Here is a 23,088-nt window from a genome sequence, read left to right on the forward strand (position 1 = left end):
ATATGCAGTGCGGTTTTATAAGTTTAGATCCGAATTCAAAGCACATATCTAGAATAGCGAAAAGGACAAGCCAAAATTGTGAATATTAACTAATAAAAACTGGGCCTTCAATTCACCCCATTTTCTGTATCATCGACGAAGGTGTGTTGGAGCGGCAGAGGTGGAGTGTTACAATGGGATGTTTTTCATGATGAAATAGATTTCATGTTACATTTTTTTAGTTTATATTAAGACGGTCTGAGCAAAAATAAGACAACAAGTTTCGGAGGTGAAAAATCAGGGCATCGAGAAAAAGGATTATTTTATGAAATATTTTCATAGAAAAAGGATCAAATATGTGCATTTTTTTCGAGAGTATGCCAAGAGCGTACCATAGCTTTATAGAAGGAAGAAAGGATATGTACAAGAGATTAAGTGTTAGTTAGATGCCACAAGGGACATCCGACACAACCTCCACTCCACTCAAACTACGGACTACTCACAAAGATGTTGAACTCCGCTAACTCCGGCTTTCGCCCACACACTAAGATCTTGAAAAATGAAATCAACCGTGCCCAACTCGTTCCTCACTACCCCACTACTAAATACTCTGGTGTTGCGTTGTTTCCATAGGCACCAAGCGATGAGCTTCACGATGCAGTCAAAGCCAGCTCTGGAGGCCTTGTCCAACCTCTTCCTCACCCTACACCACCAGTCCTCCAAGTTGTCCCGATTGGAAGGTAGGAGTGTCAGACTTATACGCAGTCTGGAAAAGCAAAGGAACCAGACCTGCCTCGCATACACACATTGCATCAGAATGTGATCGACTGAATCTTCCTCTTGATCGCATAGATAACAGGGTGACCTTTCGTCCTGTAATCCATGCCTGAATCTCCTATCCGCTGTCCATAAGCGATACTGCACCGCTAGCCATAAGAACAACTTGCATCCCAAAGGTGCCGTGCCTTTCCAGATTGGCCCAGCTGCCTGCATCTCAATGGCTCCCTCATAGAGCATGCTATAGGTCGAGGAGGCTGTATATATCCCTGCCTCATTCCATGCCCAGATTGGCGCGTCCTCTTCATTTGGCATGAGATGAAAGGCCACTAGAACTTGCCAGAGTTTGATGAACTGCACCAACCCCTCTGTATTCAGCTCCCCAACAATGTCCTCAGTCCATGAGTGCATCCACATACCATCTTTGACTGTTCTACGGTTAGCCGTACAAGTCCTGATGGACGCTCTTATGATCGACGCAATTTCCCCCACAGTCGCTCCATTGACCCATCGATCCTTCCAGAACAGGGTCTTCAACCCGTTCCCCACTTTCCACTTAACCAGGCTTCCAAAAGTTGCCTCCACTAGCTTGTCTGACGTTAAGTTCAAATCTTGCCAAGGCCTGAGAACATCCGTTCTTTTCAACCAGTCCCATCTTACACGAAGAGCAATCCCCTGCTTGAGGAGATCAATCACTCCTAGACCGCCAAGCTTTTTGGGTCGACAAACTTTCCTCCAGGAAACTAAACACTTCCCACAATGGATCTCATCCGTTCCTGCCCAGAAGAACCCCCTGCACCCTTTGTCCACCTTTTCTAGAGCCCACTTAGGAGCCTCGGCCACAATCAGATGGTGAGTTGGCCTTGCTCTCATTACTTGGTTTACCAAGATCAATCTACCAGGCCTCGTAACCATCCCCCTCTGCTATCCTGGCAAAAAATTTAGAGCTACATCCACAATCAGTTGCCATTCCGATCTGGTGAGGTGCTTGATGCTTAGTTGCAACTCGAGGTACTTGCAAGGAAATTGATCAATCTTCCACGGTAATGCAGTCCTGACAAGCTCCTCATCCCTGTCCTCCGGCCTGATGAGGATAGCTGAGGATTTCGCAAAGTTAACTTCCAATCCAGCGGCCTTGCCAAACAACTCGAACATGCCCCTCACCAGCATCAAATCGGATTGGATCAGCTTAATGAATAGCACCACGTCATCCGCATATAAGGACATCCTTTGCATGGGACTGCATCCATTCATTTTGCTCAAAATCTGGTTGTCATGTGCCTTGATCACCATCGCCGTGAGGCGTCCATTGCAATGACAAAAAGCAGCGGCGATATGGGGTTACCTTGTGGGAGTCCTCTTGCATGCATGAATTTAGCCCCAGCGCAGCCATTGACAATAACTCTAGAGCTTATCGATCTGAGTAAGGTAGCAATCCAGCCCAGCCATCTCTCCGGAAAACCTTTTGCACGTAGAACCTCAAACAAGAAGGGCCAAGACAGGGAGTCAAAAGCTCTAGATATGTCAAGCTTGACCAGCACACCTTTGGCCTTCCTCCTGTGCAATTTCCTAGCAATCTGCCGAACTAGCAGGAAGTTATCGTGGATATTCCGGCCTTTAACGAACGCAGATTGATTGACATGGACCAGCTCGCCCATCCTAGGCCCCCGTCTGGACGCCAGCAGCTTCGCAGCCATCTTCGGAATGCTATGGATCAGGCTAATGGGCCTGAAATCCCTAATCTGGCAGGCCTCTGCAGATTTAGGAATAAGCGTGATGAGGGCCTGGTTCAATCTCCCAAAACCATGTCCATTATCAAGGAACAGTTTGTTGAATGCGGCAATCACATCCTGCTTCACAATGCCCCAAGCTTTCTAGAAGAAGATGCCGATGAACCCATCCAGCCCGGGCGCTCGATCAGCGGGCATGTCCTTTACCACCTTCCATATCTCCTCCTCCATGAAAGGCATATCCAACTCCGAAAGATCAACTGCCTCGATCCCCAAGAACTCCAAATCCAAGGTGTGATCCTGAGCCACATCCCTCCCAAGCAGATCACTATAGGAATCGAAGAACGCATCCTCTTTTCCTTTCTGGTTTGTGATGATCTGACCATTGACCGAGAGCGCCGGTATGAAGTTTTTGGTTTTCCTCCCATTAGCAACCAGGTGGAATAGCTGCGTGTTTGCATCGCCCACTTGGAGCCATCTGATCTGAGATCTCTGCCGAGCTATCGTTCTTTCCAGGGAGGCCAATCCCAAGATCAGTTTCTTGAGGGTGCACCTAAGCCAACGCTCTTCCACGGATAACAAGCGCCTCTCCTGAGCATAATCAAAGCGAAGAATGACTAGCTTAGCCACCGCGATTTGCAGTTTGATGTTGCCCACCTTCCTTTTCCCCCACGCGGTGAGGTGTTTAGCCGTGTTCCTCAGCAAGATATCAAGTTTATGAAAAGGGTCCACGATCTCCATATCACAAGTCCAACCCTCCTCCACTGCTTCCAAGAAACCGTCCAGCTTGGTCCAAAAGAGTTCGAACCTAAACCTCTTCTTGTGATGAAATTGCTCCTCAAGCGATAGGAATAACGGACAATGATCTGACGTGGTCGTAGACAGAGCCTGCAGTAGACAGTCAGGGTGATGGGCTTTGTCAATCTTCGTCATCGTAGGCACCTCCCTCTCATTACTCCACGTATATAGCCGTCCATGCAAGAACAATTCTTTAAGTGCCTGGTCATCCACAAAGCGCTTGAATCTCCCCATCATCCTGCGATCAATCAAAGAATTGTTTTTGTCTGACACGTGAAGAATAAGATTAAAGTCTCCTATGACGAGCCATCGCCCAGGGCATAGCAATCGTCTCTCCGCAAGCTCCTCAAGGAACATCAACTTTTGGGCATCCTCTTGTGGCCCATAAACCACCGAGAGCCACCAAGAAGAACCATCCCGAGGCGAGACAAAACCAGTGATGAAATTAGTGTCATTCACTAGGTTAGACACAAGCACCTTCGAAGACTCCCAAGCCACCAAATCCCCCCTCTAGTATCATCAGCAGGGAGATAGAAAAAGCCATCGTACGCAGGTCCGAGGCATTGCATAATCACAAACTGGTCAACTCTTTCGAGCTTGGTCTCCAAGATACAAAAAAATCGGAACACGCGCCGAGTCCGCAAACTCTCTCAAAGCTTTCTTCTTTGCTGGACTATTTAGACCTCTAACATTCCAACACACCAACTCCAACGCATTGTGCGACATTGGGCAAGAATAGATCTCCCCCATGTCAGCATCCACGTAGCTGATCAGCTACACAGCTACCTCACCCGCATGTGAAAACTCTCCTGACAGGTTCGCGGGGATGGACTTGCCAAATATGGCCGCTATTGCCCGCAACTGTGGCTCGTGCAACGGCGAGTCAAAAACCGACCGGATCTGTCCCAACGCATCCTCCGATACTGCTAGATCCTCGCCAGCAATACCAAGCGCCGAAAGAAGCACCGTTTCCGCTGGTGTAGCTTTCGATCTTTTCTGGCCACCGGTTGACCGTGTCACTCTCCTTGGGGTAAAAGGATCCTACCCTTTGCGCATGCCACGAACTCCCTTGATCTCCTTGAGAAGTGGTGGAGCCAGCTTCTTGAGAAGTCCCGCATAGAAGGATTTGATATTTCCCAACGCCTGAAGTTCCTTCTGCGATGGACCCGAGTCCACAGTGTGCACCACCAAGTCTATCCCCATTGCACGCCTACGTCGCCATGCAGTGGGTCCCCGCCGCATGCAGCCTCTCCCATGCTGCACGTAGTCACGTCCTGGCCAGTGGCCCCAGTCCTATCCTAAGCATCCATATCCTGGGTCGGAATCTGCGTTGCCACGCCCAAAGTACACTCCCCCTCCTCCAATGCGGGCTCTGGAATATCTCGCATCGGGGCCCAGCCATTAGCCAATCGCCGCTCGCCGTCAGAAAGCAGCCTGACAGGCCCATCCTGCGCCTCCTGGATCCTCTATGCAGAGCTCGCGCACACCTCCACTCTTCCCACTTCCGTGGCACCATCCACAGGCCGCAACAAATCCTGAGCACCCTGCCCCTCTTTTGCTGCAGTCTCGGGACAAGTAAGGAAAGCCGACAGATTGGCCCATCCCACCAGCTCCACCGGATCCGAGGCGACAGGCTCACCAACTGCCACCAACGGAAGGATCGCCTCCCCCTCGGGACGCGCCACTCCTGCCTGGCCCATCGAATCCCCTTTTCCCACTGACTCCGAGGTGATCAGCCCGCCATCTGTCGGCACCGGAATCACAGCCTCTTGCTCTGGCCTAGCCTGAACTGCCTGAACCACCGAAACCACCTTTTCCGCCGGATCCGAGCCGACCAGCACGCCAGCTGTCGGCACCGGAATCACGGCCTCGTTCACCGGTCTCCCCCTCAAGTTTGAAACTGGCGTTGGATCAACCACCCGCCCGGCATGCCCCACCGAATTTGCAGGGGACCGAGCAAAAGCCGACGCCCCCATAGGTGGGATTCTCCATTCTGAGGGTCCCACACGACCAACCAAGACCTGGCGGTATGAACGTCCCTCGCCGCCATTGGCTGGACCTGGTTGCCGCCGACCAGCACCGCGGTCATCGTAGACACCACACCTCCACGGCTGCACCAGCCATTCGCCGCCAGGGAAGGAGCCAAGCGAGCTATCCGGCAAGCCACTCTGACCGCTATCCCCATCCGAAGTATCCGAGCATCTCTAGAGCTCCGACGGCGAGAAGTCCCGCATCCTCCCGACAAGGATGAACACCGGGTATTGAAGCAGCTGTCGGAAGGAAGCACGCCTCTCCGCCGGAGTTGGCCGCCGCTCCGGTGGCTCAGGCACCCAAAGACGGCGAAACACCGGTATCTCATCCGGATCAACACACCAAGCTCGCACCTTGAACAAATACAAGTCCTCCCTGCTCTCAGTCTCTGGAGCCAGGCTCTCCACCAGGCAACCAGATCCCAGCAGCTCTGCAGCAGTCTCCCTGACCCATGCATGAGACGGGATGCCTTCAACCATTAGATCAACTTGCACCCTCATGAGCTTGGACGTGGCCTGAGCTTGCCATAGCCATGGCCTGATGAAGAACTGTGCTCCCAGATGCGACACCGAGGGAACCGCCAACGCCTTGTTCCTAAACTCATGCGCCGCGAAAACGACCAAGAAATCCTCCGGGTGATACTTGTGCACCGAGTATCTGTGCCTAGGCACGGCGAGCTGCACGGAGAGCACCACTGCCGCGTCTTCGTAGGACACCGGCGGCCTAGCCCCACCCACGTACATCACCACCGCTAGCTGCAGACGGCGCTCTAGGTCATCCATCCCCTCAGAGCGCGACAGGACGCAGACCTCCGAGGCAGCCGAAGGCAAGGCCACCGGAGCGGGCACCGCCGACACGGGGGGAAGTTGGGCGCAACCGGCGAGAGCAACGCCCAAGGCGCGCCCTGCCTAGGATCCTGCAACAACCTCCCCATGCCAGGCGAATGCTGTGGCTCGAGCCCCCTCCTGGCCACCTTCGAAATCACAGCCCGCCGGAGCTCGTCCTCCGAGATGGAGTTAATTGCACGTTGGTACCACACTTGCGCACCTACTCACGAATCAGTACCACTACTCGTGCATGTCGCAGTTCAGTACCAACTCGGGGCCTAAGTGGTGCATAACGGGCTAAGGAGCGTATAAGCGCGTATTGACCGCGTATTCGACGGGTCGGGCCCACATGTCAGGTGACACGCTGGCCGAATCGGCGCGTGGACGGGTCGCTGGCTCAGACGAGTCCGACCTAACGGGCTAGGTCGAATCGAGCCGCCGGTTCGAACCCTAACTCTCGTTCCCCTCTCCCTCTCCTCCCCGTGCTCCTCTGTGTCAATGGCGACGGCGAATCCGGGCGGCGGCGGTGTAGGCGGCGGCTCGAGCAGCGGTGGCGGTGTGGGCGGGTACGGAGATCTTCCTGGCCTCGGGGCCGATGCGCACCCAGGATTGGCCGAGGGCGACGGCGACAGTTCGTCGTACTACTCGAGCGGCAAGGAAGAAATGGAGGAGGCCCCGCTGACCATGGAGCAGCGCCTGCGGATGGCAGAGATCTGGGTCGCCAACCCTTTCACGAGCCATCACTGGACCCATGGATGTGGTGGAGTGTTGTAAGTCCTCTTCCCTCTCCTCTGTTCTTTCTTCCAATTTGGGGGCTAGGGTTAGTGTTAATGAAAATGTCCAAATTTGCTAGCACTTGTAGTGTGGAGGAGGCTATCTGGGATGTTAGGATTCAGTTTGATGCCCTACATAATTTGGATAGGAAGATATGTAGTTCTGATGTCACTTTTCTCAATCTGTATGCACTGTTGCATACACAAGGATTTACATTCTCTGATGAATTGTATCACATGGAGAACACATGCATAGGAGAGCAGAGAGAGCATGGCCTAGACTTGATTGACACAAACATTAAATTGCAGCAAATTAAGAAGCAGCATGAGCATACTTTAGTTTTGAATCTGTTAGTTAGAGCAACAACCACTGACAGTGCTGCAATTCAGAGAAATGCTGAACTACAAACCATTCTTATGCACCACCAGTTGTGTATGATCTCAGTGAGCCAGCTGTCCTTGCTGTTGATGACCAAGGGGTTGTTTTTAATAGTCAGGGCAGTAGTAGTACCTAGTGGTTTTTGCACACAAGAGAGCAAAAATCTAGGTAAACAAAAGCTGAAATTTGTGATGGAGGATGAAGTTTTGTTAGAGGAGGGATATTACAGTAGTGATAATTCAGAAGGGGCATATGACAGTGACAACTACTTGGAGAAGTATAGGATTTCTCAAGACACAGAGATAATAGATGGAAAGAGACAAGCAGATGAGGAACAACTAGCAGATGATCAAGATGAATATTCAGATGATGAGTCAGAAGAGGAGGAACAACTGCATTATGAGGGTGACACTGAGGTTGAGGATCTGTTTGAGAGGGAGGAGGAAGAGAGTGGGGATGAAGAGAGGGAGGAGAGCTTGAATGTGGAGTTAGCTCAACAGTTGCAGGTAGAACCTCCAAAGAAGAGACAGAAGCTGCCAATTAGGAGGTGCCCCACCACTAGAACACATTCTAGTGTTTTAAAGGAGGTGAAGAAAGATTTCATTCCTTCATCAGATGAAGAAGAAACGGGTTGGCTGATGGATAGTGAAGATGATGGGCATGAGCCACTGCAATTTGTCCTAAAGAAAAGCAAGAAGAGTAGGGCACAGAAAAGAAAACCTAGGATATGGTTCAATGAAAAAATGGAGCACCCACACCAGCAATTATGTAAGTACATGTGCTTCACAAATCAGCAGCAATTCAGAGATGCTCTGTTGAGCTTGCACATTTCACAGGAAAGAGATTTCAGATATCATAGAAACTCTGACCAAAGGATCATTGCATGTTGCAGAAATGAGCACTGCCAGTTCCACATTGTTGCTGTTGTGATCAAAGGTGAAAAGACTTTTGCTATAAAAAATGAACCTGGAGCACACTTTCCCTACCACTACAGAGTCTTCCTGGGTTAGTGCAAAGTGGCTTGCAAAGACATATGAGTCATTGTTCAGGTCTGATCCAACCACTAGCATACAAACTCTGATTGATGCCTGCAATGAGAAGTATGGTGTTGAGGTTCCTAAGCACATGGCCTATAGGGCCAAAAACTTAGCTGTGGAAGTTGTCTTAGGAGAGCACAAGAAGCAGTATCCCAGGTTAAGGGACTATGCAGCAACCATCATGCAGACAAACCCTGGAAGTAGGGTTGTAGTTACAACTCTAGTTCCTAAAGCAACAAAAAAATACCACATCCAGTGCCAAGGTTTCATGCAATGTTTTTCTGCTTAAATGGAGCAAGTGAGGGATTTCTCAATGGATGCAGACCTTTCATTGGTTAGTTAGTTGTTTCTTTGCTTTAGTTTCATTGCTATGTACATGATTACACCTTTGTTGTAGTTTCTTTGCTATGTACTGACTTAATTGGTTTTTTTTTTGCAAAATAGGTGTTGATGGATGCTTTATTAAGCTGACCACAGGTGCACAGATCCTTGCTGCAACTAGCAGAGATGGCAATAACAACATTTATCCAATTGCATTTGCCATTGTTGGTCAGGAGGATACATCAAATTGGTGTTGGTTTCTGCACCAACTCAAGATATGTCTAGGAGGAGAAGTTGGCCAATTTGGTCCTTATACTATCATGTCAGATAGACAGAAGGTAAGTACTTAGTTTGCTGTGTGATTTCAGTAGCATACTTTGTTGGTTTTTTTCAACTATATCTGTAGTCAGTAGCTTAGTTTGCTATTGTAATTTCAACAGGGGCTACTCAATGCAGTGAATAGAGTATTTCCAAACTGCCACCGGAGATATTGTCTTAGACACTTATATGCAAATTTCCAGAATGCTGGTTTTAGGGGGGAAGATCTAAAGAAATGCATGGATAATGCCAGTTATGCTTACAATGAATATAAGTTTAATATTGCTATGAATGATTTGAGAAATGAGTGTGAGGATGCCTGGATCTGGCTTAATGCAATTCCTAAGAAAACATGGGCAAGGCATGCTTTTGACATCAACTGCAAGACAGATTTGGTTGTTAACAACCTATCTGAGGTGTTCAACAAGTATATCCTTGATTTTAGGAAAAAGCCTATTAGGACTATGGTTGATGGTATTAAGGACAAGCAAATGGTGAGGTGGCATGAGAAGAGAGAGAGAGGAAAGGCAGCTTTCTGGGAGATCACACCACACTATGCTGAGAAGCTAGAGCAGGAAAAGGAGAGGGCTAGATACTGCAAACCCATTCAAACTAGTGTTAATTTATGGCAAGTGACCAGTGGGCAGCAAACACACCCTGTGAACTTGGATAATCATACATGTGGTTGCAGAAAATGGGACCTCAGTGGCCTACCATGCAACGATGCAATTTCAGCAATTAACAAGGCCAAGAGGTTTCCAGAGGACTTTGTTTGTAAATTCTTCAGAAAACCATTTTATGTGGCAGCATATGAACCTATGATATTTCCTGTTCCTGGTGAACATGACTGGATAAGGACACCTGGACCAGACATAGAGCCACCAGAATTTCATGTTAGGAGAGGAAGAAAGCAAGAGAAGAGGATCAAGGGCAAGTTTGAAGTGCCAAAGCCAAAGGACAACAGTAGAATGGCCACAATAACATGCTCTAACTGTGGTCTCCAAGGCCATAGTTACACCAACTGCCTGAAACAATTGAAACCAGATTTGGCTATGAGGAAAAACAAGCATGTGGTAATACCAAATCTCACTTCTTTTGTATTAGTTGACTAGTGCATTTGTTAATATTTTAATGTTGTCTACTAATACCAATCTCACTTCTTTTTGCAAGACCAAGAGGTCACAGCAGCAACCTACACCTGCAAGATCACAGCCCCCACCTGCAAGATCACAGCAGCAGCATCCACCTACAAGATCCCAGCCTGCACCAAGATCACAGCCTCCACCTGCAAGGACTGGTGCAAGATCTGGAGCAAGGTCTGGTGCAAGGACTAGTGCAAGATCTGGAGCAAGGTCTGGTGCAAGTTCACAGCCATCAACTAGTGGTGCAAGGCCATTCACTGCCCCAAGATATGCAACTCCTTCTACATCTTCTGCCCCAAGGAGTCACACTGGTTGGATGACCTGGTTTTCTCCTAGGGGTAACAGATGAGTGTAATGAGTTGTTGTTTCTCAAAATTATGGTACTGATCAATGTTTTGTGTCCTGAACCATGGTTGGATGCTTAGGTTTGATTGTATTGAACCAACAAGTCAAACTGGTTGGATGATTATGTTTGAGTGTACTGAATTGCTATCAACTATCTTAGTGTTATGGGCAATGTTATGCTATCAATTTGGCAATGTTAAGGTTTGATGATGATTTGATGATTAGTTTTATTGGCAATGTTAAGGTTTGATTATGAGATTTGATGATTAGTGTTATTGGCAATGTTAAGGTTTGATAATGGTTTAGGGGGTTCTCGACGTCGACGGAGCCTAAATGCCTAACCACTTTGGTTTAGGGGGTTCTCGACGTCGACGGAGCCTAAATACCTAACCACTTTGGTTTAGGGGGTTCTCGACGTCGACGGAGCCTAAATGCCTAACCACTTTGGTTTAGGGGGTTCTCGACGTCGACGGAGCCTAAATGCCTAACCACTTTGGTTTAGGGGCTTCTCGACGTCGACGGAGCCTAAATGCCTAACCACTTTGGTTTAGGGGGTTCTCGACGTCGACGGAGCCTAAATGCCTAACCACTTTCGTTTATGGGGTTCTCGACGTCGACGGAGCCTAAATGCCCAACCACTTTGGTTTAGGGGGTTCTCGACGTCGACGGACCCTAAATGCCTAACCACTTTGTTTTAGGGGGTTCCCGACGTCGACGGACCCTAAATGCCTAACCACTTTGGTTTAGGGGGTTCTCGACGTCGACGGACCCTAAATACCTAACCACTTTGGTTTAGGGGGTTCTCGACGTCGACGGAGCCTAAATGCCTAACCACTTTGGTTTAGGGGGTTCTCGACGTCGACGGACCCTAAATACCTAACCACTTTGGTTTAGGGGGTTCTCGACGTCGACGGACCCTAAATGCCTAACCACTTTGGTTTAGGGGGTTCTCGACGTCGACGGACCCTAAATACCTAACCACTTTGGTTTAGGGGGTTCTCGACGTCGACGGACCCTAAATACCTAACCACTTTGGTTTAGGGGGTTCTCGACATCAGCAACTAAGAGTTAACAAACTGGTTCACAACAAACTGGTTCACAACAACAACATATTGATTAACATAGTGGTTCACAGCAACTAAGAGTTAACATAGTGGTTCACAGCAACAACATAGTGGTTCACCACAACACCATAGTGGTTCACAACAACTTAAAGCAACAACATAGTGGTTCACAACAACTACACATCCATAGTACATAACTTAGTTCACAACAACACCATACTTCACAAAAGGTCAGCAAAGCAAGCATTATTCTTCTTCATGTTGATCTGGATCTTGCTCTTGCTCTTGCTCTACATCTTCATTCTGACAAGATGTCCAGGTTCCCCTTCAATTTCTGCTTGTTCTTCTCCTCTGACTTCAACAGTTCAGCAATCTGAATCTTTAGCTGATCCCTCCTTGCTGTGAGCTTGTCATGCCCCTTCTTGCGATCACCCATGTGAAGGAGCAGCTGGGTGTTCTCCTGGGTGAGTTTTTCCTCAGATTTTTTGAGTTCATCACTGGAATTGCAGGTTCCTGGTGGATGTACTAAGCACTTCCTTCTCTTTTAGATGATTGAACTTCAGGTTCCTGATGCAAGTGCCTTGAGATTGTGTCAGGTTCATCAGTACTTTATACTTCTCCTGTAGCTTGAAGATCTCTGCATCTTTCTTCCCCATCTCTGCCTTCATGTCAGATACAACTGAATCAGAAACATGCACATTCTGCATCTTAGCCTGCAAATAGCTGAAATCTACCATCCTATCCTCTTGAGCATTGAACAGTTGGTGCACATCTTCAACCAATTTGTCATAGTTGGCCTCTAGATTATTTTCTTCTTCAGTCAAATGGTGAATAGTGAGTGAACTCTCCAGGTTATCCTTCCTCCTATCACTCTTGCTGTCATGATACATTTCCCATAGCTTCAACAAGGCATTCTGCAATGTAGGAGGCTACTCTGGGTCAACCCAAAGAACAATACCACAGTTGTCATCTTCCTGCAATATAAACAACCATAGCATGTGCAAAATCAATCTCCTAGGCAAATTATTTAAGCAATAAACTTTGAGCAACTGGCTTTAAACAATGAAGTTTGAGCATCTTTAAACAATGTAGGACCCTAAATGACTAGCCACTGAATTAAAAAATGAACTTTAAGCATATTTGAGAAACAACTTTAATAATATAGCCAACTAAAGAATGAACCTCTGACACTAAACACTAACTGAATTTTGAGCTTCTGACATTGAATCTCTCTAACCTTAAACAATCAAATAATTTGCAAAGTGAGTACTCTTTGTGAGCTAAACAATGATTATCTGCACTGCAAACTAAGCTGTTGACCAATTATAAAATTACTGGCCAAATTAAATATACATGGCAAGCATCAACACATTTTTCAATCCACTGATTAGCATCAGTAGTACTAAATGGCTACAAAATGACCATCACAGCTACAAAATGACCATCACAGCTATGGTACAAGAGTACTCATTAAACAATGTGCATCAGCACATGGCTAGATTAAAGAACATGAATTCTATGCACTGGACTGGACAATTCTATGCACATGGCTAGATTAAACAATATAATTAACACAGAGTTTGGACAGAATCTTACACTCTTAGGACAGACTAAGAACCTCCTACCCGTGTTAAATGCTTCGAATGCTACATGCCTCTTAGCCGCCACACCATGCTGATGGCAAAGAACTCTGGGTGCTGTCTCAATGCCACTGTAGTCTTGGTCTTCAATGCTAGCAGGGATCTACAGGAACAAAAGGAAAAGGAAATCCCTAAATCAAATCAAATCCCCCAAATCAGATAACCAAACCCTAACCCTAGCTCTACAACTCACCCGGTAATGCATGACTTCGTCGTCGGAGAGGTTCATGTATTGCACGCTTGAGTCCTGGCTGCTCTCGTCCTCCATGGCGCGACGGCGAGCCGGTTGAGGTGGCGGCGGCGGCGGGCGGCGGCGAATCGGAGAGAGGAGGGAGAACGAGAGTGAGAGTGAGGTCGAGCGAGAGTGAGGCGAGTCCGACCCACGACCGAGCCGACCGGGCCCATGTAACCGACCGCACCGGCCTCGTCCTAGTCAGCGCACCGGGCACGCGCCGATTGGCCACCGTGTCACCTGACAGGTGGGCCTGGTCTGTCAGATACATGGTCAATACTCACTTATACGGCTGTCAGTCAATTTTGTAACAGTTAGGCCCTGAGTTGGTACTGAACTGCGACATGCACGAGTAGTGATACTAATTCGTGAGTAGGTGCGCAAGTGTGGTACCAACGTTCAATTAACTCTCCCAGATGGGGCTCCGTGGCTGGGTGCACTGCGCCGAGACGTGGCCAGCCTCGCCACAGCGGATGCAGAGCGGATCATTGGAGCAGTCTTGCCTCCGGTGACCATCCTGGAAGCAGCGGAAGCAGAGCCCATACAGATCCGGCGGAATCAGCCTCCTTTCTGACGACGAAGGGGACGCCCGACCATCCATGGCGCCCGCCGCCTGCTGGCGCCTGAGAGCGCGGCGACGCCGCCACATGGCCTTGCGGGAGGGGCCCGGCCGCCGCCACTCCGGCCCCTGCACCGCCGGAGCCGCCTCCACCGAGGAGGAACGCGCCGAACCAGGAGAACCCGACAGGCCGAGGCCGGAGACCACCGGCCGCCCATGGGGTACGCCGAGGACACCGGGGGGGGGGGGGGGGGGGGGGGGGCATCAGGCGCGAGGGGAGGGTGGCCGCCGGCGGGGAGAAGTCGGCGCGAGAGCGGGATAGCGGGGGAGCGGGGATATATGTGCATTTTCAGGGAGTACTCGATTGCTATCAACTGTCAGTCACTGGATGCTAGGTTCGGAGTGGCTGGTTGTAGGATTTGACAAAGCATGTGCGGTGACTGGGCGCACGCGAACAGGAAGTGGGATGGGTGCGGGACGTGTTCACATGCATGCGAGCTGGGATAGCCCTGTTGATAACAATGGAATACGGAGCGGGAGAAAATGATGTCACGCGGAATACGTGAGAAAAATACGCTGCTGGCACGGATCCAGCTCAAGGCTAACGCCCTAGATAAAGAGCGCCAGGTAGCTCGAGCTCTATTAGTCATTTTCGGAAGAAAAAGAGCTTTTAACAGGTAAGTCTAAGCGGTACAATATATTTTTCTATTTTTGCTTCCTTGAGTATGTAGCATGTTAGGTAATGAATAAGCTTGTGGTGAGCTGTATTCTGAATTATCTGGTATACATGCAGGCTCCCAAATTTATTCAAAGTGTTGTTCTAGAAGATGATTGGCGCCCAAAAAGATTAATGTCATTGACTTGTCACAATCACCAGGGCTTCAATCAATTGAAGTGGTGTTTTTTCCGCAATGTGACTCTCTTTCAAGCCCAAAATAAACTGAGCCATCGAAACATGGAAAAGATATATTTATAGAAGAGCATTATTTCCTCCTTTTACACAGATAGATTATTCAGTGAAAAACCGTAAGTTCAACACATCAACAACAGCCGATCCAAAAAAGTCACTTTGTTTTGACACTGACACCGTCTGATCCAGCAATGATCACTGAGCTTGCCATGTTCAAGAACAACCCATGCTCAACAACTCCTTCCAAAGCTGCAATCTCCTTGCCCGCGCCCAACGCATCCTTGATTGGCGTCTTGAAGTATAAATCTACGATGTAGTTCGAGTTGTCAGTAACATAGGGCTTGCCATCCTCATTCAATCTCAGCTTTGCCTCGCAACCTTCTTCATTGAACAGACCCTGCAGTCTTACTTGATTGTACTTCCAGCAGAACTGCACAACTTCCACAGGCATGGCAAGACCGCTCCCTCCTAGGCCAGTAACTAGTTTCGTCTCATCAACGACAACAACAAACTTTCCTGATGCAGCTTCGACCATCTTCTCCCGGAGAAGGGCTCCACCCCGCCCTTTCACAAGGTTAAGATCTGGATCAACCTGCTTATAGAAGTAAAAAAAGGAACAAGGTTAATCACCGATGGTTCTTAGAAAACAATGAAGAGGATAATCTGAACCTCGCTACCGCCACCCCTCCTAAAAAAATCAAAGGACAAATAAGTGAACATGCAGTTGTTGTGATTGACCATTCATTTTAGCTCTGCAACATCATGGCATTCGACCGATACTGGTTTGTTACTTTCCAACCTTTAAGCAGTGACAGGAAGGCATACACTTTCAGAGTGCTGACAGTCCTGCATGATAAACGGCATACATACAAGATAAATGATTGCTCCTTCGTAGTAACATGTTAAATGTCAGAACTAAAATGATACAGACAGGAAGTCTGAACTATCGTCCATGAAGTACAGTAGTAAGACAGAGCCATCTTTCATGCTCGGAAAGCAAGAAAGATGGAAATTTTAGCAAAAGGTGTTTTATCATCTTCCAAATATCGTCCATGAACTAAAAACATCTTTCATGCTCCAAGTGGAGTATGACAGAAATTCTAGCAAGAGGTGTTTATTTTTTCATCTTCCAAATATCCCTACAAGCAATGGAAATTACACTTTTATGCATAGTGGTAAAGAAGCAATGAGGAAAGAGGGAGGACCTCGTCAGCGCCGTCAATGGCGAGGTCGATCACGGGGTGGTCGTCGAGCGTGGAAAGAGGGATTCCCAGGGACATGGCCTGCTCAAAGGTGCGCTTGGAAGTGGGCACACCGACGATGCCGGAGAGCTTCCCGTTGGCAAGAAGCGCACCGATCTCGGCGACGGCAAAGGCGGCCGTGGAGCCTGTCCCGAGGCCCAGAACCATACCACTCTGCACCTGCTCCACCGCACGCACCGCCGCAAGCCTCTTGAGGTCATCCTGCGTCAGCGCCGTCGCCGCCTGCGCGGCATCTGCGCGCACGGCGAAGCGCGCCGGTCGCCGAGGGGCGGCGCGTCGCGCGGCGGCCGTGTGGAAGCGGACGGCGGTGGCGGCGGCGGCCATGCTGGGTAGCAGCGGGTGGTGGGAGCTCGTTGAGGATGGGGAGCTGGTGGAGGAGGGAGCAGATGTGCGGGGGTTGCTGCCTGACGATCAACCATCATAAAGGAACACAGAAATGCAGAAAACACCATCTCCAAAAAAACATTGACTTTTTATTGCGAAATCGAAAAACACCCAAATGATAAATGGCACGAAGTAACATGATTCAAACGTCTCATTACCATTCATTTTGCCACATCAAACAGATGATATCATCAAACTTTTTTCGGTTTTTCAGACTTAAAAATGTTTTATCTCTTAAATAAAAATCAAACTAAAAATCCGTTTCCATCATTAAATTTCTCTCGACGAGATCTTCAAAAGTAGATTCGACATAGATATATTTTGACGACATTCTTTTGGTGCCAAAAGTTGCCATGATGTTACACCGAAGTTGCCAAAGTGTTTACACTAAATTTGTCATAATATGTTTCATCTAATTTTTTTTCTTTCTTCTAGATTTGAAGCTACCATTGTATTTCAACTGCTTTTCACGGCAAATTTTATTAATTGACCATTGCAATTTGTAGTAATTAACCACAACAAATTTAATTCATGAATCATGGCAATTTTTAGTAATTCATCATGACAATTTTAGTTTATAGATCATGACATTTTTTGTATTTTGACCATGGAAAATATTTTTTGTATGAACCATGGCAAATTGTAGTATGAAAATTTAAGCAATTCACCAAAGCAATTTTAGTTTCTGGTTCATGGCAAATTTGAGTCATTGACTATGCATTTTTAAAGTAATTGACGATGAATTTCTTTTTAGTTATGAACCATGTCAAAATTATTTCATAGATCATGGCAAATTTTAGTAATTCTCCATGGCAAGTTTAGTTTTTTAATTCCCTTTTTTATAACATGTCAAAATTTACTTTAAACGTAAAAGAAAAAGTAGTTGGTATATACCATGGCAACTTCAGTGTAAACAACATGGCAATTTATGTGCAATAGTGTAAACAACATCGCAACTTTCAATCGCCAAAAGATATCGTCGAAACATATCGATATGGGACCCGTGCAAGCTGACACGTGACACTTACAGCCGTAGACGATGTCAGCAGGAACTGTTTATCCACGGGACGATTTTCACCAGTAGAAACGGGTATGATACTGAACAGTAGTACTACGGTTTAGAAATAAATGGACCAGGCACATAATTTTTTTGAAATCTCAAATAGTGGCCCATGAATAAAATAGTGAAGTGGTGGCTCTAAGTTTAGTCTCATCCCGGAAGTTGAGGAAGAGTTGGACCTCTTTATATAGTGGATTCTCTACACCACACTGTGAGGTGCGAAGGAGAGAAAGAGAAGACCACACGCGCGTGCTCGCTTGCTCGCCTTGCCGGGCTCAGACCAGGACCAAGGCGGCGCATACATATGACATGCGCGTGAATGGTCCGCCGAAATCCTGTCTGTTGCCTTGCAGGGGCACAACTTCTTTTTGTCGTTTTATTTTTTGGTGTCTTGACGGACAAGTTTATTGTTTCCTTGTCCGGTAAGTTTGACTTGAAAATCAAACCGGTTTGAGATCGTCATCACGACACGATATCGTCTCTGGTTCTCCTATATATATACAGCTTACCGACCTCGGCCAAAGACACACCAAAAACACCTAGGGTTTTGCCTCATCTTGCAACTTGCGCCACCACCGTAGTCTACTCTATGCCGAACGCCGGCGTGCATCAACGTGCGGGAGAGCAGGTCTCGGAACCGTTCATACTTGCGATCCTGCACCAGGAAAGGACGAATTAGGTTTTTGGGAAGCGCTCTACGTGACTTCTCAAGTTCGTCATCATGGGTCGTCTTTCGTCCAAGTCGGGCGGTGCTACTCAACACCGTCGCTCCTGCAGCAACTAATGAACAGTACGCCCTTCGTGATATGTTCATGTCTCTCTCTGTAGTTGCTACTTCGTGTGTGATGTTGGTGTGCATGTTTTGATGTTCATCTAATTTGCTAGATTGTTGCATGCTAGTCTCTGTTCTAGTCATGAATTATTTACTGGAATTAATCATGAACTTGCCTAATATTCTAACTGTTGAAAATATGCCCTAGAGGCAATAATAAAGAAGTTATTATCATATTTCCTTGTTCATGATAAATGTTTATTATCCATGCTATAATTGTATTGACCAGAAACTCAGATACATATGTGGATACACAAATAAATACCGTGTCCCTAGTAAGCCTCTACTAGACTAGCTCGTTGGTTAAAGATGGTTAAGCTTTCCTAACCATCGACATGAGTTGTTATTTAATAATGGGATCACATCATTAGGAGAATGATGTGATGGATATACCCAACCGTAAGCTTAGCATCAGATCGTATCACTTTGTTTATTTGCTACAGCTTTCTTCATGTCAAGTATCTGTTCCTAAACCATGAGATCATGCCACTCCCGAATACCAGAAGAATACTTTGCGTGTTATTAAACGTCACTTCGTAACTAAGTGATCATAAAGGTGCTACAGTATCTCGGAAAGTGTTTGTTGGGTTGCATGGATCGAGACTGGGATTTATCACTCGATATGACAGAGAGATATCTCTGGGCCCTCTCGTTAATACACCATCGTGAATAGTTTGCAAGCATGTGACTAATGAGTTTAGTCACGAGGATCTTGTATTATGGAATGAGTAAATAGACTTGCCAGTAACAAGATTGAACTAGATATGTAGAGACCAACTATCGAATCTCGGGCAAGTAACACATCGCCGGACAAAGGAAATTATATATGGGATTAAATAAATTCTCGACATCGTGGTTCAAACCGATAAAGATCTTTGTTGAATATGTGGGAGTCAATATGGGCATCCAGATCCCACTATTGATTACTGATCGGAGAGGAGTCTCGGTCATGTCTGCATGTTCCCGAAACCATAGCGTCACACACTTAACGTTCGGTAACGCTAGGGTAGTGTTGGGGTATTCATATGCTGAGTCCAAAAGTAGCTTGGAGTCCATGATGGGATCCAAAACATCACGAGCACCTCTGTAATGGTCCGGAGGTAAAGATTTATATATGGGAAGTCATATTCAAGGATTCGGAAAATGTTCGGGATTTTTCTGTATTGTACAAGGAAGGTTCTAGAAGGTTCCGGAGTGGGGCCCACCTGCATGGGGAGACCCACATGGACATCGGTAGTGGGTCAAGGCCCCACACCCTGGTCTAGGCGCACCAAGATCCCCCCTAAAAGGAATAGGATCATATTCCGAAGGGATAAGATCAAGATCCCTAAAAAGTGGGGATCGCGATCGGTGGGGAAGGAAAGGAGGGAATTTCCTCCCCCCCTTGGCGAACGACCCTAGAGGACCGGAGAGCAAGCCTCACAGCTCCCCCATGCCTATATAAAGTGGGAGGCGCAGGGGCAGCACTCCATCCCTTGCCTAGCCGCCAGCTTCCCTCTCTCCCTACATCTCCTTGTTCAGGTTGCGCTTGGCGAAGCCCTGCCGGAGTTCCGCTGCCACGACCACCACGCGTCGTCGTGCTGGTTCAGATCCCAACTACCTCTTCTCTCTTCCTTGATGGATCAAGGAGGAGGAGATGTCATCGAGCCATATGTGTGCACCTCTCGGAGGTGCCGCTTGTGCGGTGCTTGGATCAGATTGGATTGTGAAGGTGTACGACTATGCCAACCACAATCTCTAGATCGTTAAGGCTTTCGGTCTACAAGGGTATGTAGACACACTCTCCTCTCATTGCTAGCATCTCCATAGAATAGATCTTGGGTGTTTCATAGGAAATTTTTTGTTTTCCATGCAACGTTCCCCATCAATGGCAACATGAGATATGTCTATGCGTAGATGTTATGCACGAGTAGATCACAAATTGGTTGTGGGTGTTGATATTCATATTACTTACCTCCTTTTTCATATTTGGATTTGGCGGTACTATGGGATGAAGCGGCCCGGACCAACTTTACTTGTCCTCGCACAAGAGACCAGTTCCACAACTGACATGCAACTTGTACTGCATAAAGTGGCTGGCGGGTGTCTGTCTCTCCCACTTTAGTTGAATCTGATTTGACAATAGTGGTCGTTGTAGAAGGTGTAGGAACAAAGTATGTCTACCAGAGGGGGGTGAATGGGAGTTCTAAATTTTCTTCGGAAAACTTAAATCTCTCAGAACCCAGCAACGGAATAAACGATAAACAAGCTAAGAGGAACTACAGCGAAGTACCGAAGGGAAACTAAAGCACGCACCAAAGTAAATTACATGAATGGAATGCATCGAAAGTAAACATGAGTGACAGAGGTAACCGAAGATGCTCTATGGCGACAAGGTATTTGTTCGACTAGTTCGTCCTTCTGCACAAGGACTACGTGTGGTTGGAGGGGTTGTGACTTAACACGGAAGATAAACTCTCTTCACCCTATTCTCCTCGACAATCAATTCGTCAACCGATGCAGATCACTCGTGGTAGATACTTGAAGGCAATCTCCGAACCTTTACATACTTCTTCTTCAAGAACCACAATCACTCTTGGTCTCTAAAGAAATTGGCACCTAACCGTCTAGAGAGTTTGCATCTCTCAAGAGTAATAGGCGGAGCGTACTAAACTTAGATTCCAGTGATGCTGAACCACTATCTAATTCTTCGGCTCTAGGGTTTTTCTCTCGGTGGATTTTAAACTCAAATCGCTCAGAGAGGGGATTGCTCAACAATCTTCTCGGAATCAAACAGAGCAGCCATCGGACAAAGCCGGCGCGGGGTGGCTATTTATAGACGCAACCTTCCCAGATGGGAATTGACCATTTTGGACACAAGGTCCAGCCAATGGCCAACCAACATGTTCACAACGGCCAAATTTTGGAGCAATGGTAACATTACTTGAGAAACGAGTAAGAAGATCACAATCTCTTGCTGGCAAGTATTTACTCGGAGCACAAAGATATTTCTCTCACAGCTTTCATGGGATTTGTGTTTAGCATCAGAGAATCAAAGCTTTGAACGCCACACCCCTCTTAATAGTATGGTGGTCCTATGACTCAATGAAAGAAGAAGAACAACGAAATAGATGCTATGTCTTCACTTCATCTTCATTCTTCCTCGAGCGCAGTCATTTGCTTCGAGCATGCACTGAACCAATTGCTTCAACTTCAACAATTTTTAGGGGTCACTCTTGTTAGCTTTATCTTTGGTGATAACCTTCGCTGCCGTGCAGGGAGATTATCTTCGTGATTTTCATCAAACTCCTCGATACTCCTGGGACCTGTTACTCTGTGTGCACTAGCAAACACATAAGTCCCATACTGTTTATGTCAACAAACTCCAAAACATAAGGGGCCTATCATTGCACCAGCAATCTCCCCCTTTTTGGACGGTTGTTGACAAAACAGATAATCATCAAAGTGAAGATAGATAAGTAAATTGTAAATCGAACAAGAGTGAACTTGCATTACTTGACTCGATGATGAAATATACTCCCTCTGGATGTATGCAGGGTCAATTGATATACAATGAAATTCCTTGCAATTCATTTGAGTGTGTGGAGGGTTTTCAATCATATGAGGTAATGATTCGCACTGATGATATATAGCCAAACGAGAACATATTGCAATCTTTCATGACTTCTGTCAGTAATTCCACTTGCAAAACAATGAGCTTCGAGAGAGAATAGTGCAGCAGGCGGGGTTATTAATATTACAGCCAATAACAGAAGTTTTACATCAGAGCACATGGAATGGCATAATTGTCTCAAAAGATAGAGCGAGAAAACACAAACACCAAATCCAACAAAGCAAATCTATCAAACTCTCAATGTTATTCTCCCCCCTTTTGTCAACTAGTGTCAAAAAGGTGAGGAAAAACACGAGTGCTAGAAATGGGTGAATATAATTCACTCCGAGGCATCGCCTGAGGAACTGCCTGAGGAAGTTTCCGATTCAGAGGTGTCTGGAAAATCTTCATCTTCAGCAGCAACAGCAGATCCTTCGAGACCGGCTTGGGGCTTAGAAGATGAAGGCACATTGGGATCAGCCTCATTAGACTTGCGAGACAGAGGATTTTCTTCAGTAGGTTTGACAGTCGGCGATGCGGCTTCTGATTCGTCGAGTAATTTGCGCAGCTGAATTCAAAGTAAATTTGTTGTAGGTTCACGAGCTGGCAAAGGTGGAGTGGAGCGATCTTGATAATCTTCAGCAGTAAACCCTTGGTCAATGTACTGATAGAGTTCTTGGAGGTGAGAGTGACTCAGTTGCTTCTTTGAGAAAATTTTCTGAAGCATTTTCCATAAGCGCTTCTTGTTTTCTACTGTGATCATATGCACTACTTTTGTTCAATAGTGAATAGCATTAAGTTCGGCTGCGAGATGTTCTTTCTCTTGTCGGTCTTCGGCCATATGCTTCAGCAGAAGCTGTTGAGTGCGCATGCTCACTTCAAGATGTGAAGGAGGCTGAGTGTTCGGCAGTCGATCACGCTTGGGCAGCTTTGGTCCATTAAAAGTGTGATGATAATCTGAAGTGCTTGACACTGGTGCTTTTCCCGAAGAGAAATCTTCCATAACTTTCAGCGTATCACGCACAGGAGGAATGAAGCTTCTGTGACTGACTTTGGCAAGATATTCGGTCTTCATTGCATAGTCAACCACTTTCTG

General features: G+C 47.0%; 2 protein-coding genes across 2 annotated transcripts; both read right to left on the reverse strand.

Annotated features, from left to right (window-relative positions):
- Positions 1-2,630: 2,630 nt before the first annotated feature.
- On the reverse strand, positions 2,631-3,419 carry LOC141040915 (uncharacterized). Its single transcript, XM_073507029.1, has one exon. It carries the CDS (start codon positions 3,417-3,419, stop codon positions 2,631-2,633), a length of 789 nt encoding a protein of 262 aa, XP_073363130.1.
- An 11,489-nt stretch (positions 3,420-14,908) lies between these two features.
- Positions 14,909-16,535, reverse strand: LOC109759034 (probable ribose-5-phosphate isomerase 3, chloroplastic). Its single transcript, XM_020317878.4, has 2 exons — positions 16,068-16,535; positions 14,909-15,454 (listed from the first exon to the last, which is right to left on the reverse strand). Exons 1-2 carry the CDS (start codon positions 16,446-16,448, stop codon positions 15,017-15,019), a joined length of 819 nt encoding a protein of 272 aa, XP_020173467.1. The 5' UTR covers positions 16,449-16,535; the 3' UTR covers positions 14,909-15,016.
- Between the last annotated feature and the right edge of the window lie 6,553 nt (positions 16,536-23,088).

Source organism: Aegilops tauschii, chromosome 2 (assembly GCF_002575655.3).
Source record: "Aegilops tauschii subsp. strangulata cultivar AL8/78 chromosome 2, Aet v6.0, whole genome shotgun sequence".
In the NCBI taxonomy this organism is placed as follows: Eukaryota; Viridiplantae; Streptophyta; class Magnoliopsida; order Poales; family Poaceae; genus Aegilops; species Aegilops tauschii.